General features: G+C 49.8%; 1 protein-coding gene and 1 long non-coding RNA gene across 3 annotated transcripts; one reads left to right on the top strand and one right to left on the bottom strand.

Annotated features, from left to right (window-relative positions):
- Window positions 1–1,861: 1,861 nt before the first annotated feature.
- Window positions 1,862–15,278, bottom strand: LOC101103958 (UL16-binding protein 2-like). Of its 2 annotated transcripts, none has more exons than XM_027972415.3 (5): window positions 15,088–15,278; window positions 6,279–6,542; window positions 5,767–6,051; window positions 4,977–5,109; window positions 1,862–3,817 (listed from the first exon to the last, which is right to left on the bottom strand). In XM_027972415.3, exons 1-5 carry the CDS (start codon window positions 15,158–15,160, stop codon window positions 3,793–3,795), a joined length of 780 nt encoding a protein of 259 aa, XP_027828216.1. In that variant the 5' UTR covers window positions 15,161–15,278; the 3' UTR covers window positions 1,862–3,792. The 2 variants fall into 2 exon arrangements, with proteins under 2 accessions (XP_027828216.1, XP_042109539.1); XM_042253605.2 differs by having other exon boundaries at window positions 5,767–6,042.
- On the top strand, window positions 14,254–16,541 carry LOC132660259 (uncharacterized). Its single transcript, XR_009601674.1, has 2 exons — window positions 14,254–14,508; window positions 15,070–16,541. It is a non-coding gene; the product is annotated as an uncharacterized LOC132660259 (long non-coding RNA).

Raw genomic sequence — 16,541 nt, 5'->3', positions numbered from 1 at the left:
GGGCATTCCCTGTCTCATTCCTTTCAGTCGTGCAGTTTGTGTCTAGGTTGGCCGCCCATCTGGGTGTTTGCCTCTACGATCGCCCTGTGCTGGGAACCAGCGTCATACTCTGCAGTCAGGACCTGGCAGCCGTCCCATCTCTCTACTCATATCAACCATTGCGCCTGCTTTGTTCCTGACACGGTGCATCCCCACCTGGGATCTGCATGCGTTCAACCCCTGTTTCTGCTGGAAGCCCACTGGAGACACCATCTCAGAGCAGCATCCTGACCTTCAGCAAAAGCCCTCCCTCGCCCTGACTAGGGCTCCTGGACTCGATCAATAGAAGTTGGTAAAAGGCCAGACACAAATTCAGGGGGAGAAAAGCTTTACTGGGACTCATGAGGGAGCAAAAACAAATAACATGTTCCCTTGCTGGCTCCAGAGGGTAGGGGAGCCGGTCCCGCAAATGAGATGAGGATGGGGGTAGGTCCTGGGTCCAGGCCAGAGGGGGTGAGCTGGGTGATTTGTTCCCCCTTGGTGGTGCTGTGTGCAGGAATCGTGACCAGTACCCTGCTTTTGCTCCTGGTTGCTCTGAAATCGCCTTCGGTTTTTAGTCTTTTTGTATCTTGTTGTTGATTATTTTCCCCAATTATACATGCATGCAATTATTTTTAGCCCCTTACAATTTCTTTGTATTTTGATGCTTAATGTGACTTTGGTCCCGGTACACTCACTGCAGCAAACTGTCCCAACCTGTCTCATTACCCACTGAGGGGTCTACACCCGTATTCTTAAGGGTTAAGGGGCTGAAGCTTTCTTCTATCAAAACTTCTCCCTATTGGACAGAGACCACTGAACTGAGCCTCCCCTCAAGGTGCAGAAGTCCCTCACAAGGACCTACATGGATCTGGGCCACCCTCCACTGGAAGGGGCTGTAGTCCTTGAGCCACCAGGAGTGTTATTTCAAACCGGTAGATCCTACAGACACAAAGTCAATCAAAAGGTTAAATAAACAAGGACTAGAAAGAACAACAATAGCCATTAAAGGGCCCAGAAAGGGAAGGAACCGGGTTAACTTTGGAAGGACTTTCTCCTTTTTTTTTTTTTTTTAACTCTTGGCAGAGGCGAAATCTCCCATGACAAAATTGTGAAGCCCCTCTACCTGTATATTTAAGGTGCATATTTACACCTTAATATAAGGTGTAGTAATATAAGATGTATATTTCCTTATTATTGATCTAGAGGGACTGCAGTGAGCGGTGCTAAAGAGGGATCTTAATTTCCTGCCCAGGAATTGAACCTGCGTAGCTTGGTGTAAAATGAGGAATTCTAGACACTATTCCCTGTGGTCATGTATGGATGTGAGAGTTGGACTGTGAAGAAGGCTGAGCACCAAAGAATTGATGCTTTTGAACTGTGGTGTTGGAGAAGACTCTTGAGAGTCCCTTGGACTGCAAGGAGATCCAACCAGTCCATTCTAAAGGAGATCAGCCCTGGGATTTCTTTGGAAGGAATGATGCTAAAGCTGAAGCTCCAGTACTTTGGCCACCTCATGTAAAGAGTTGACTCATTTGAAAAGACTCTGATGCTGGGAGGATTGGGGGCAGGAGGAGAAGAGGACGACCGAGGATGAGATGGCTGGATGGCATCACGGACTCGATGGACGTGAGTCTGAGTGAACTCTGGGAGTTGGTGATGGACAGGGAGGCCTGGTGTGCTGCGATTCATGGGGTTGCAAAGAGTCGGACACGACTAGCGACTAAACTGAACTGACTGAACTGAAACACCAGGGGTGAGATGCAAAGTTCCCTTGGCTCTTACCATCTTTGAAAGCAAGAATGTTTCAAGGAGGCAAAAGCTATAAAAACAGATACCAAAGTTATTACTGGAGACATACAGAAATAGTTTATTTAAGACGGAAGCAAGGTGGAAATATACAACCAGAGAGGAGTGCAGGTGTCCTGAATGAGCAGCACAAAGAAGCTAGGCTAGGGATTTAACACACACATACAGGGCTTCCCTTGTAGCTCAGTCAGTAAAGAATCTGCCTGCAGTGCAGGAAACCCAGGTTCAATCCCTGGGTTGAGAAGATTCCCTGGAGAAGGAAATGGCAACCCACTCCAGTATCCTTGCCTGGAAAATCTCATGGACAGAGGAGTCTGGTGGGCTGCAATCCATGGGGTTACAAAGAGTCCGGCATGACTGAGCGACGAACACTTACTTACTTACATGTCTCTATCTTCTCTGGTGGCTCAGTCGCTAAAGAATTTGCCTGCAATGCAAGAGACCCGGGTTCGATCCCCGGGTAGTGAAGATCCCCTGGAGAAGAAAATGGCAACCCATTCCAGTACTCCCTTGCCTGGAGATTTCCATGAACAGAGGAGCTGGCAGCTGACAGTCCATGGGATCCCAAAGAGTCGGACATGACTGTGTAACTAACCTTCTTTCACTTTCACTTCCATACATGCATCTATTCTTCCCCAGCTCCCCTCCCAACCCCACCCAGGCTGCCACATAACATTGAGAAGAGCTCTATGTGCTATACAGTAGGTCCTTGCTGGTTATCCATTTTAAATAAACCAGTGTGTACATATTGATCCCAGACTCGCTAACTATTCCTTTCCCCTCATCCTTTCCCGCTGGCAACCATAAATTCATTCTCTAAGTCTGTGAGTCTCTTTCTGTTTTGTAAGTAAGAGGACTTACATCATGACTTTTTTGATTCTGAGTATAAAGGACATCAACAGGTGCTTCTGCTTCCCTGTCTGACTTATGTTGTTCAATATGACAATCTCCAGGTCCATCCATGTTGCTGCATTTGGCATTATCTCATTCTTTCTGATGGCTGAGTAATACTGCCCTGTGTATATGTCCCACATCTTCTTTATCCATTCACCTGTGGGTGGACATTTAGGTGGCTTCTAGGTTCCGGCTGCTGTGAGCAGAGCTGCGTGTGTCCTCTCAGACCCTGTTTCCTCAGAATCACCAGGTGCACTGAATCCCATAAGACGGAGAAATGGTGACACATTGACCTCTCTCGTGGGTTAGAAAACAAAACTCTTACATACTTCAAGTTTTCTGGAGTCCTGAGATGCTGATTTAAATAGCACTAGCATAATAAACAGGCTTCCCCAGTGGCTCAGATGGTAAAGAATCCACCTGTCAACGCAGGAGACACAGGAGACGCGGGTTCAATCCCTGAGTTAGAGAGGTCCCATGGAGAAGGAAACAGCAACCCACTTTAGTGTTCTTGCCTGGAGAATCCCATGGACAGAGGAGCCTGGCAAACTATAGTCCACGGGGTCACAAAGAGTCAGACACAACTGAGCGACTAACACTTTCACTTTCAGCATAATAGATTATTAAGCGAAATAGTCATGAATAAAACTCTCTTCTATTGAAAATAGGCTGAGGTGATTTCTCCAGCCACAGAAAGAATCCCTGAGTCCTGTAATAGCTGATGGTATTTTTCTTGCAATATCATCTGCAAGAACGAGGTCACAAGGCAGAGTCTAATTATCCACAAACTAGAAGACGATGAAAAATGTCCTGTTTGTGGAGATTTCTTCGAGTACTTGAACATTTCAGTGTAGAAATTCCATCACTTAGCACCAGGAGAAAGTGGCGAAATAAATTGTTCCTGTTTTTTTTTTTTTTTTAAAGATGCTGTGTAGGATTTCGTCAAATGTGATAAAGCCCATGAGATGATTCATCTACTGTGTCATCGTAACTGGAAAACACTGAGGATTCATGGGGTCTGATGTCCTGGATGTAAAGTGAAGAGCAGGAGAAAGGCAGAGAGAGCACCTCTCAGGCTTCCTGGAAGCACTGTCTCCTGCAGAAAAGAAAGAGGCCTTGGTCCAGGGGGCTGAGGAACTCCTGTCACTTTCCTGGGACTGCCCCTCCACACCCCCCACTCCAGCCCCGCCCTCACTGAGGGGCTCCTATGTCCTCCACCCCCACCCCCACCCCAGGCCCAGCAGCTTCTTGTCACCTCCTCCTTCCTTCCTGCATCACAGTCACCCCAGGCCCTGACACCCCCTGCTCAGGCTCAGGACTGGAGCCAGTGAGGAATTAATCCCTTTACTCAGGTCCGGATCCTCCCCGAGGGGGGCCTAAAGGACCAGGGAGCAGGTCCCTAGAGAAGGGCCCTTGCTTCCTGACAGCCTTGGGGGGCTGCAGGCAAACCTCCTTCCTTTGCTCGCCTCCAGCCTCGGAGCCAGCAGCACACACAGTTCTCAGGACCAGGGTCCCTGCCCCCATCTCTTCCTGGTCCCCCAGGCTGGGCGCCTCCACCCCAGCTCAGGCCCACCCATCCTGTCACCTCTGCTCGAGGCAGGGCTGCTCAGTGATGGGGCTCTGGGTCCCCAGAGGAGGCTGCTGACGTGCAGGCTGAGTCACAACTGCAGCTGCTCCAGGAGCACAAGCCTGGCCTCAGCCCTTCACCCAGTCTCTGCTGTGGGGCTCCTGCCTTGCCTGCTTGACCCATGCCATTTCCTGTGAGAACAGGCCTTTGGAGTTGGGTCTGCAAAGGCCTTCCCACCCCTTCCTCCTGGGATGAGAGCCCAGTCCCTCTCATCTTGGCCCCTGGGTGGGTCCCCTCCCCGCTGACACATCAAGTGGAGCCCCCACGCTGCTCTCAGCCCCCGGGAGTCCTGCCCTCCCCAAGTGCCTGCTGTTCTCACACCACCTACCCTGGGCCCTGCCAGCCAGCAGTCTGTGCTCATTCAGGGGACTTGGCTAAACCCTTTTAACTTCCAACAGGCCCTCAGCTGCCCCCCTACTTCCCACTGTCCTCTGACAGTGAGGACCTTTCAGAACTGAGGCCTGAGCTTGTCTGAGTTCTTGCTCTCAGGTTATATGAGGCCTTGTTCACCTGCTCATTTACAGGATGAGGAGGTTCGGTGAGGGGCAGGGCTTGGCTGGGATTTCCCTCCCTGTCCTCACACCAGGCTCCGTGCCCCTGACTTCCCTCTGAATTTTGCCCTCAGTACCTCTTCTTGAAAAGGATCCAGGCTATGATGCTTAGTATGACAAATATGGCGAGAACCACAAGGATGATCTCGGTTATGCGGTTGCTGGCTGGGGCCGTGGGCTGCACTGTAGCGGGGACTGTGGTCGGTGGTGCTGCAAGGAGAGTAAGAGTGAAGCCCTTGTCCAGACCCTAAACTCAGCAGATGCCTCCTCGCCCCCCTGACTCAGTACACCTACTATGCAGACAGCTGGCACCCCTCACATGGAGGCCCCTGTGATAGATCCTCAGGCGAGACCGGGGGAAGGGAGGAGCCCAGTCCTCAGGGGGCTCTGACAGCTAATGGGGGAGCAAGGTTTCCAACACAGCCACTCAGTCCCGCTGTGACATCAGAGATGGTGACCTGAGGATGCAGTCCTCAGGAGCTGACAGCAGAGGCAGTATTGACAGATTTCCAGAAGAAGGACTGGTGACATTTGAAAGAAGATTATGGAAAGAGGGTACAGTGAGAAATAAATTCCAGAAATCCAAAAGATGTCTACAGGTTTGGGATGAGCAAAAATTCCTGTTCAGTCTTCCAAAGACCTATGCTCTTAGGAGAGACATCAGGAGTGGAAGAGGAAGGATGACAGAGCGTCCCCGGGCCATTGCTCCCCCAGGAACAACTCACCTCAGACAGATCACATTCTAACACACACACACACACACACACACACACACACACACGTACACACACAGACACACACCCCACACGGGAGTGGGTCCATGTCACCATGAGAGGACGACCACTTTCTCCTACTCTTCTCACTTACCTGAGGTCTTCAGCATTTTCTCCCAGCGCACCAAGAAAGCCTGAAGCCAGGCCCGACAGTCTCCCATGGAGACCTTCTTGAAGAAGTCCATCACAGCCCCGTCATTCTCCCACTTCTCTCTCATCTGTCTCCCTCCAGGATGAACCATTGTCCAGTGTCCATTTTCCAAATCAAAGAGGAGGCACAGTTGTCCATTGAAGCCAGACTCCCAGAATGCACTGGTGTGTCCATTGTCTTCATGCCAGCATGTCATCCTGGCCTGCAGGGTCAGAGGGCCTGATCCCACTGAAGGAAAGAAAGAGCTCAGCCTCTGGGCTTGACAGATTCTTACCCACCTGTGTCCACCTCCCCTGGGCCCAGCTAATCTGGCCCTGGTCTCTCCTGCAACAGCTGCTCTTTCCACTGGACTACTAGGGAAGGACAATATTCAATTCTTTTTTTTTTAACCGGAAAACAGTGGATGCAGATAAGCCCCCAGTCTACTGCTCCTGCATTTGGATTTTCCAGCTCACCCTTGTCTGTGTGTTTCTCCAGTGTAACATCAGGCATCTGCTCCTGGAGCAGGTCTCCAGTGTCTCTGAGTGTGTGAGTCTGTGTCTCCCAGGCGCTCATTCTTTTCACTTCCTCTCCCAATGGACTAAGGTAGTTGATCTTAGCTGTACCACAGTCATAGGAGAGAAAGACCTTTTGATCAACTTCTCCTTGAACCTCACACCATGGCTGACCATCTCTGGGCTGAGGATCAATGGTGAAATTATAGGAAAGAGAATGAGCGTCTGTGAAGGCAAAACACAGTGAGGGTGAGGTTGGGGAAAAAGACCCTGAGGCCCCTTCCCCCAGTTATGTGAGAGCGGAGTAAAGTGCAGGGCTGGGCGGACAGAGCAATGACACCCCACAACACACACCATACAGCCAGTGCCCCTCCTCTCCTTGTGGAGAAGGAGGAGTCCCTTGCCTGGCAAATTTCACACATCCTGGGTGTGTCCCCTTGTCCACCAGGTCCGATCCCAGCATCATAACCTTTCAGAGACGTGCCAGGCTGCTATGCAGGAAAAGCCTAGATGACAGAGGACTGTCAGAATCTAACCCCGGGTCCTGTGAGAGATGGGGAGCCTGTGGGGATGCCCCGGAGGAAGCAGGATCACAGGGAGAGGGGCAAAGAGGTGACAGGTGAGCACAGAACCCCAAGTTGGAGAAGGAAGAGTTCACAATTAGGGGTCACAGGACTTAGCAAGGCTGTGGAGACACTGCTGATCTCCCACTAGGATGGGTCTGGGAAGCCTGGAGAAAAGCCTGGCCCACATGCTATGAAAGAGAAAGTCCAGAACTTCTGAGGCAGGTGGTAGAGGAGGGGAATGAAGGCTCAGAGAAGTGAATCTGCCAGGGCAGACATAGAATGAAAGGGCAGGAAAGTGTCCAGGCCACCAGGCACCATGGGAAAGCCTGATGGAGTCTATGGAGCCCGAGAGGAAAGCGTGGATGAGAAGCATCTCCAACAGCTCAAGGATGACTTTTGTGGAAATCAGGGTTAGTGGTAGGAGACCGTGTTCCCGTGGGCTTCCAGCAGGAACAGGATGGAAAATGGGGAAAAATCAGATTCCAGGTGGAGTGTTGTATGTTAGGAGCAAAGTTGGTACAATGGTCAAAATGATTAGTGAAAGTCGCTAGTCGTGTCTGACTCTTGTGACCCCCATGGACTATACAGTCCATGGAATTCTCTAGGCCAGAATATTGTGGTCGGTAGCCTTTCCCTTCTCCAAAGGATCTTCCCAATTCAGGGATCGAACCCAGGTCTCCCGCATGGCAGGTGGATTTTACCAGCTGAGCCACAAGGGAAGCCCAAGAATACCGGAGTGGGTAGCCTATCCCTTCTCCAGCGGATCTTCCCGACCCAGGAATCACACTGGGGTCTCCTGTGTTGCAGGTGGATTATTTACCAACTGGGCTATCAGGGAAGCTGAAAGTGACTAGAGAGGCCCAATGCCAGCCAGGGCCTGACTGCTGAGAGCACAATGCTGGCTCAAAGCACAGGGTCATCTAGAGGCACAGAGATGGCCAGTGAACCTGGATGCAAACTGCTTGATTGACAGAAAACAAGCGAAGACAAAAACAAGACTGGATGATCAGCAGGCTGAAAGCAGCCATCCCTTCCAAACACCCCTAGCAAAATTTCCAGAACTGAGCTACTTCTCAGAAGGCATCACCAGAGAAAGAAGCCACGTCCCAGTGAGGAGGGCCCTTTCATCACCACAGCAAGTGCAGAAGTCCTTCCATTCTCTCCCGATGAGCCACATGGTTATTTACTGGGGTAAGTAAGTCCAGTACTTTGGCCACCTGATGCGAAGAACTGACTCATCAGAAAAGACCCTGATGCTGGGAAAGATTAAAGGCCAGAGGAGAAGTGGACGACACAGGATGAGATGGTTGGATGGCATCACCGACATGATGGACATGAGTTTGAGTAAGCTCTGGGAGTTGGTGATGGACAAGGAAGACTGGAAGGCTGCAGTCCATGGGGTCAAAAAGAGTCAGACATGGCTGAGTGAGTGAAGTGAGCTGGAACTACTCCCACATTCATATGGGACCCAGTGTGTTGCTAACATCATGCACAGGAACGGTAGCATGATCATGGCCCCCGTGCTGTGAAGTGATGCTCCGAGGACCAGGCATTTAATAGACACCTGGCCCAGGTCCTGCTAACAGTGCTTATCTCTGGCCCACAGATCCACTCAGTGTCCATTGCACATGTCCTGGACTTCTGACATGAATGGACAGTCTGTGTTGTTAGTAAACTACCATGGGTGAGGGTACCATAGTCGTGAATTCCACATTCACTCTTCTGACCCTGACTCCCCATCCCCTGATAGTACGTGTAAACAACATCATCTCCTGGAGGAAATCATGGAAACGAGTAGCAACCTACAGTCACCCTAGGCCTGCAGAGCTGTGGTCCCTATCTTATCTCCACTGAATTACCACTGAGGTCCTAGGTTTCCTCTAGTGGTACATATGAAACATTTCAGGCTTTGCAGACACTAGGTCTCTGCTGCAACTGCTGTCCTGGCACAAAAGCAGTCACAATTGATGAATGATGAGTGTGGCTGGACCTGCTTCTTGGGCAGATGACCCAACAGAACCGGTGACATCATAGCTATCTGTGTTCAGAAAGGTGCTACATGCTGTATGTGGCATTTTACTTGGAGGCTCACAACAGACTCCTAGTGTCCTGAAGAAAGGACACACCACTTGCAGTGAGAAAGCCCATACCATTCAGTGTGGCTCCTGGTATGGTCCTGCGGCCTGGCAGAGAAGAGGCCTCTGGTCATGGAATGTCAGAGTTGCCCATCATGATCTGGGTTCATCAACCCCTAACCATTAGTTCAGATAGGCCAGCCGTCATAGTATAGAAGTGATTATGTGGCTTGGCATAACCAGGGCCACAGGGAACAAATAAGATGCACCAGCAGGGGACCTAGGCCTGACACCAGCGTTGATACAGGGCCACTATCCCCTGATCACATCTGTGGCTTCATGCAGTGTCCCCTACGGCTCCTTAAACCAAGGAAGCCATCTACAGCAAGGGGGTGCATTAGTCCATAACAGCCAGATCCACACTCCTATCAGTCCCACCACCAGAAGCTACAAGGCAGGACAGGGTAAGTTTCTGGTTCGTAAACAGACAACTGAGGCAGCTCTTGGATGATTCTCTAGGGAATGGATCACTCATTATTGGGGTCAGAAACCAGGACAGTGGACAAGTCTGGTTCTCAGTTGATGTACACATTATATTTGGCTTCTGCTGTTCCACAAACGTGGAAGCTCCTTTTGCACCCAGATACAGATACCAAACTGCCTAAAGAGACCTTGAGATTTACTTTCTTCTGTAGAAAAAAAATTTGTCAACTCCTACTTTAATCAATAACCATTATAGGCTGCTACTGTCCCAATTCCTAGACACTATGAATGTGGGACCAAAGGGTAGGTATGGGGATGCCCAGCCTCACCCTCGAGCCCTGTGTCACACTCTGGGAAACCCTGTTCCCGTCCCTCCTGGGCCCTGGGGGCCAGGTCAGGGGTTTTGCTGTGTGAGTTATCAGAAAAAGGGATAAGATGCCAGTTGAGAGAGGGCATGAAGCTGTTGGAGGCCCTGAGCTTCTTGGGATCATGGAAAAATGGGTAATAAATGGTCTTGTAACCAAAAGGGCCCTAGGGCACCTTAGTGGGAAAGACCCGCCCCCATGGTATCTGTCTGCCTCCTGTTTGTAGAAAAGTTTTAGTCAGCCAGGCCTCCTGTGAATCTCAAATGGTGATTTCAGAGTTAAGGGTTAGAACATGTGAAGATGGAGAAAGGAATACTCCTTAGGCTGGGAAACTGGTAACAATTTAGACTGTGGGCAGCCACAGAGCAGTGTCATGAAATTCCCAGTTCCCTGAAAGATTACAAAGAGCTGACACAAGCCTCAAGTTGCTTCTACAGGAAGCAGACCCCCAGCACATAAAAACTGCTGGCTGCAAGCATGCAGACCCCCAGACTGGTTGAAACCATAAGCTTGGTGGTGCTCAAACATTTGCCTTTTGCCAACCAACCTGACTGTGTTCAAGATGCTGATGTGCCCTACAGCAGCCACCTCTGCCCCCTTTCTAACCTGGAAACTTGGAGGCGGTCTGAAGACATTAGGCCACTATTTTCCCAGGGCTCCTGGACAAACCAGCTTGTCCTTTTCAACAACTTGTTACTTTCATAGGTGGTTGGATCTGGGTCATAACCAGCTTCAACTAGTAACAGCCTGAGCTGTCTGGGAGGAGCTTTGACTCCAGGGAGGCACTGATCAGTGGCTAGGCATTGAGCGCCTTCCTCATGATGCATATGTAATTTTTTTTAAAAAATAAATTGAATTCTTTAATTTTTTCAAATGTTTAAAAAAATCCATTTTATACTTAAGCCAGCCTTGAAGATAAGCACAAAATCTGTTTACTTTTTTTTTTCTACACAACACAACTCAGGCACCCATTCTGTGCATAGTAAAAGGGATTATTTACTATTGACCTGACCCAAAACCACTTCTGGCACTGAGAAATGATAGGATCTGCCAAATTTAAGATGTTTCAGTAAATTCCTCTCCTACTTTCCCCAAAGTAAGAAGGCAGAACTCCTCTGCATTAAAAAAAATTTAAAAAGGCAACTTTCCATGAAAGAGTAGTTTATGTTTCTATTGTATTTTTCTTTTTTTTCCTTCTGGCTTTTAAGTTTTCTTCCTCCAACACTGCTTTTTCTTGTACAAGGCGAGAGCATCTTTTCATTTTTTTTTCCTAAGACAAAGTATTTCATCTTATAGACAAATAATTCCCAAGACTAGTGATAAATATTTTTTAAAAAAAGAAAGGAAGAGAAGAAACGTAAGGGTTTCCCTGGTGGCTCAGCAGGTAATGAATCCACCTGCAATGCAGGAGACCCCAGCTCAGTTCCTGGGTCAGAAAGATCCCCTGGAAAATGGAGAGGCTACCCACTGCGGTACTCTTGAGATTCCCCGGTGCCTTAGATGTTAAAGAATCCACCTGCAATGTGGGAGACCTGGGTTCGGTCCCTGGGTTGGGAAGATCCCCTAGAGACGGGAAAGGCTATCCACTCCAGTATTCAACCCTGGAGAATTCCATGGACTGTTTAAGTCCATGGCATCGCAAAGAGTCAGACAGGAGTCAGCAACTACTCACGGCACATTCAAGGATGAATCAACTACATTACTCTGATGAACTAGAAACTAAAAAGCACTTGGCCCTAAGCTACTCCAAGTATTTGGGTTGAAACAATCTTCAGTTCAGTTCAGTCGCTCAGTCATGTCCGACTCCTTGCGACCCCATGAATCACAGCCCGCCAGGCCTCCCTGTCCATCACCAACTCCCAGAGTTCACTCAGACTCACGCCCATCAAGTCAGTGATGCCATCCAGCCATCTCATCCTCGGTCGTCCCCTTCTCTTCCTGCCCCCAATCCCTCCCAGCATCAGAGTCTTTTCCAATGAGTCAACTCTTCGCATGAGGTGGCCAAAGTACTGGAGTTTCAGCTTTAGCATCCTTCCTTCCAAAGAAATCCCAGGGCTGATCTCCTTCAGAATGGATTGGTTGGATCGCCTTGCAGTCCAAGGGACTCTCAAGAGTCTTCTCCAACACCACAGTTCAAAAGCATCAATTCTTCAGCGCTCAGCCTTCTTCACAGTCCAACTCTCACATCCATACATGACTACTGGATAAACCATAGCCTTGACAAGATGGACCTTTGTTGGCAAAGTAATGTCTCTGCTTTTCAATATGCTATCTAGGTTGGTCATTGGAGAAGGCGATGGCACACCACTCCAGTACTCTTGCCTGGAAAATCCCATGGATGGAGGAGCCTGGTAGGCTACAGTCCACAGGGTCGCGAAGAGTCGGACACGACCAAGCGACTTCCGTTTCACTTTTCACTTTCATGCGTTGGAGAAGGAAATGGCAACCCACTACAGTGTTCTTGCCTGGAGAGTCCCAGGGATGGGGGAGCATGGTGGGCTGCCGTCTATGGGGTCGCATAGAGTTGGACATGACTGAAGTGATTTAGCAGCAGCATCTAGGTTGGTCATAACTTTTCTTCCAAGGAGTAAGCGTCTTTTAATTTCATGGCTGCAATCACCATCTGCAGTGATTTTGGAGCCCCCCAAAAATAAAGTCTGACACTGTTTCCACTGTTTCCCCATCTATTTCCCATGTAGTGATGGGACCAGATGCCATGATCTTCCTTTTCTGAATGTTGAGCTTTAAGCCAACTTTGCACTCTCTTCTTTCACATTCATCAAGAGGCTTTTTAGTTCCTCTTCACTTTCTGCCGTAAGGGTGGTATCATCTGCACATCTGAGGTTATTGATATTTCTCCCAGCAATCTTGATTCCAGCTTGTGCTTCTTCCAGCCCAGCGTTTCTCATGATGTACTCTGCATAGAAGTTAAATAAGCAGGATGACAATATACAGCCTTGACGTACTCCTTTTCCTATTTGGATCCAGTCTGTTGTTCCATGTCCAGTTCTAACAATCTTAAAAACTATTTATTTTATAACATTGTTTAAAAATTTCTTGGTCACAAAAGTTATACAAACATTTTCAGATTAACCTAATGAAGGTGATATCTAGAAAATATTCCACGTCACTAAGTCTGTCTTAGAAAGTTCAGATGCTATGGCTTTCCTAAGGCACAGTGTTCTGGAAGACAGTGTGCTTCTGCGGTGCTGGGTGATGTATGTGGCTGCCTGGCTCCAAGGGGACCTCAGCAGGCACCTTCCCCCTGACGCTGGGGGACTGTGAGAGGACCGTCAGACACAGGCCCCCAGGGCTGCATGGAGCCCTGTGAGACACTGGGCCAGCTGCTGGAACTGGGCTTCTCCTCCGAATCTAAGGCCCAGCACAAGCCACATTTCGTAGCACATTTTCCTTCCTTTCAAATTTTTGAAGAAGGGAAGTTTTTGAAGAACTTACGGTCAATACTAATACTGACAGTTGACAGACTAACACTGTCAGTGCAGCACTGCATTTAGTATCAGAACCTCATCATCTACTTTGCAGAGAAGGAAAGCTAGAGCCAAATCACTGATACAGGGCCTGGAAATCCCCCCACCCCGTGCCCCTCGCACCCCCACCCCCAAGCAGAAATGCTGGCCTGGGGAAGGTCCACGAAATTGTCTACTTGGAAACCTGCTTATATTCAACTTGGACTCTGCAGGCCACGTGAAAGGCAGGACATCTGTTTCTCTGGGTAAGAACAGGTTAAAGGATAGACGTAGTGCCCAACAAGATCAATTCTGTCTCTCTCTTTTTTTAAATTTATTTTTATTTTATTTTACTTTACAATACGGTATTGGTTTAGCCATACATTGACATGAATCCACCACGGGTGTATATGAGCTCACAATCCTGAATCCCCCTCCCACCTCCCACCTCATATCATCTCTCTGGATCATCCTCATGCACCAGCCCCAAGCATCCTGTATCATGTATCGAACATAGGCTGGTGCTTCGTTTCTTACATGATTGTATACATGTTTCAATGCCATTCTCCCAAATCATCCCACCCTCTCCCTCTCCCTCAGAGTCTAAAAGTCCGTTCTATACATCCATGTCTCTTTTGCTGTCTCGCATACAGGGCCATCATTACCATCTTTCTAAATTCCATGTATATGTGTCAGTATACTGTATTGGTGTTTTTCTTTCTGGCTTACTTCACTCTGTATAATCGGCTCCAGTTTCATCCATCTCATTAGAACTGATTCAAATGTATTCTTTTTAATGGCTGAATAATACTCCATTGTGTATATGTACCACTGCTTTCTTATCCATTCATCTGCTGATGCACATCTAGGTTGTTTTCATGTCCTGGCTATTATTAAAAAAGTTCTGCATCTAGACCAATGGGCCAGCGCACATGATCCCTGCACAGGAAGAGGCTCGCACCGACCGGGTCCGGGGTGGAGCCGAGCAGGGGAGCCCAGGAACGGGGAAGGAGCTGCGCCTTGGAGCCCGGGGATTACCCGGGGAGTAGCGCAGCGGAGCCTCGGGGTCCAGGGGTGGAGCCCTGGGGCCGGGGGTGGACCCCAGGGAACACGGTTGGAGCCGCGCCATGGAGCCCAGAGACCAGGGTGGAGCCAGCAGCTGCGGCTTGGACAAGAGCAACTCAAGCACGTTTAAGCCAGGAGCGCGCGGCCACCGCCGCCGCCTGGGCACCCGGGTCCGCTCTGCGTTTATAACTTACCCCCGGGAAAGAGCGCGGGTCCTTCAAGGGCCGGCAGATGGAGGGACCAGAAGGGTCTCTGTTGCACAGGTCGGGGCGGGAGGGCGTGCTTTGTGGGGTGGATCTGGGTCCCTTCTCCCCGGGAAGGCCGACTGGTCCCAAACCGCCCGGCTCCAGGGCTCCCACTTTGCAGGGGCGGGCTGGACCCTTGGGGGTGGGGGTGGGGGTGGGGGGGGGGGTGGGGGTGGGGGGGGGGGTGGGGGGGGGGGTGGGGGTGGGGGCGGTTCACCGCATTTCCTGCCGCGTCCCGGCCGCCCGCTTCTCCCAGAGTCACCTTCCAAACTCCCTGCATTACTATTTCACCCAAGGCACCCCTGTTCTGGCCCTTAGAGCCGGCAAGAAGCCGGGAGGAGCCTCCGAGGAGAAAAGGGGCCGAGGGAAGGAAAGAGGAGGCAGCGGCGGCGACACCATGCAAGAAGTTTCGCGAACCCCCACGGACACCATCCCCATCCCCTTTCCGGGTCAGAACCCATCCAACCTCCTCGCGTTCCCCTGCAGGTTCATCCCGGAACTCACCGCTGGACGTCCCGCTGAACAAGACAATCAGAAGCAAAACGAGGAAGACAAGACTGCTCTTGGAATCACCCATCTCTCCCTTTGCCACCTGGATCCCAATTTTGCAAGAGTGCGAGGCTGCCAAGTCAGAACCTGTGATCTTCTTCCGCTAGGCGGCAGCTGCGGTCTGGACCTCCGCCTCTGCGCTGACTGCCTGGGCGGTCCCTCCGCCGACAGGCCCCGCCCAGGTTTCTCCATGGAGGCTTCTCGCCAGGGTCTGGGCTGGGCACTCTCGTCAGCTCCCTCACTCACAGGCTTGCCTTCCTGTAAACCAGCCTACCCGCCTGTTTACCCTGGGCGCCAACGTGCACTGGTTACAGGAGACCTCCACGCCCTTGTTCCTTCAATTCAGTTCAGTCGCTCAGTCGTGTCCAACTCTTTGCGACCCGATGGACTGCAGCTCGCCAGGCCTCCCTGTCCATCACCACCTCCTGCAGTTTACTCAAACTCATGTCCACTGAGTCGCTGATGCCATGCAACCATCTCATCCTCTGTTGTCCCCTTCTCCTGCCGCCTTCAGTCTTTCCCAGCATCAGGGTCTTTTCCAATGAATCGATTCTTTGCATCAGGTGGCCAAAGGATTGGAGTTTCAGCTTCAACATCAGTCCTTCCAACGAATATTCAGGACTGATTTCCTCTAGGATGGACTGGTTGGATCTCCTTGCACCAAGAGTCTTGTTCAACACCGCAGATCAAAAGCATCAATTCTATGGCACTCAGCTTTCTTTACAGTTCAACCCTCACATCCATACATGACTATTGGAAAAATCATAGCTTTGACTAGACAGATGTTTGTTGGCAAAGTAATGTCTCTGGTTTTTAATATGCTGTCTAGGTTGGTCGTAACTTTTCTTCCAAGGAGCAAGAGTTTTTTTAATTTCATGGCTGCAGTCACCATCTGCAGTAATTTCTGGAGTCCAAGAATATAAAGTCTCTTACTGTTTCCAATGTTTCCCCATCCATTTGCATGAAGTGATGGGACCAGATGCCATGTTGAGCTTTAAGCCAACTTGTTCACTCTCCTCTTTCACTTTCATCAAGAGTTCTTCTTCACTTTCTGCCATAAGGGTGGTGTCATCTGCATATCTGAGGTTATTGATATTTCTCCCAGCAATCTTGATTCCAGTTTGTGCTTCCTCCAGCCCAGCATTTCTCATGATATACTCTGCATATAAGATAAATAAGCAGGGTCATAATATATAGCCTTGATTTACTCCTTTCCCAAACTGGAACCACTCTGTTGTTCCATGTCCAGTTCTAACTGTTTCTTCCTGACCTCCATACAGATTTCTCAAGAGGCAGGTCAGGTGCTCTGGTATTCCCACCTCTTGAAGAATTTTCCACAGTTTGTTGTGATCCACACAGTCAAAGGCTTTGGCATAGTCAAGAAAGAAGAAGTAGATGTTTTTCTGGAA

Source organism: Ovis aries, chromosome 8, assembly GCF_016772045.2.
Source record: "Ovis aries strain OAR_USU_Benz2616 breed Rambouillet chromosome 8, ARS-UI_Ramb_v3.0, whole genome shotgun sequence".
NCBI classification, from domain to species: Eukaryota; Metazoa; Chordata; class Mammalia; order Artiodactyla; family Bovidae; genus Ovis; species Ovis aries.
Note: the sequence above shows the minus strand (reverse complement) of the source record. Positions and strands in the feature narration are given on the sequence as shown.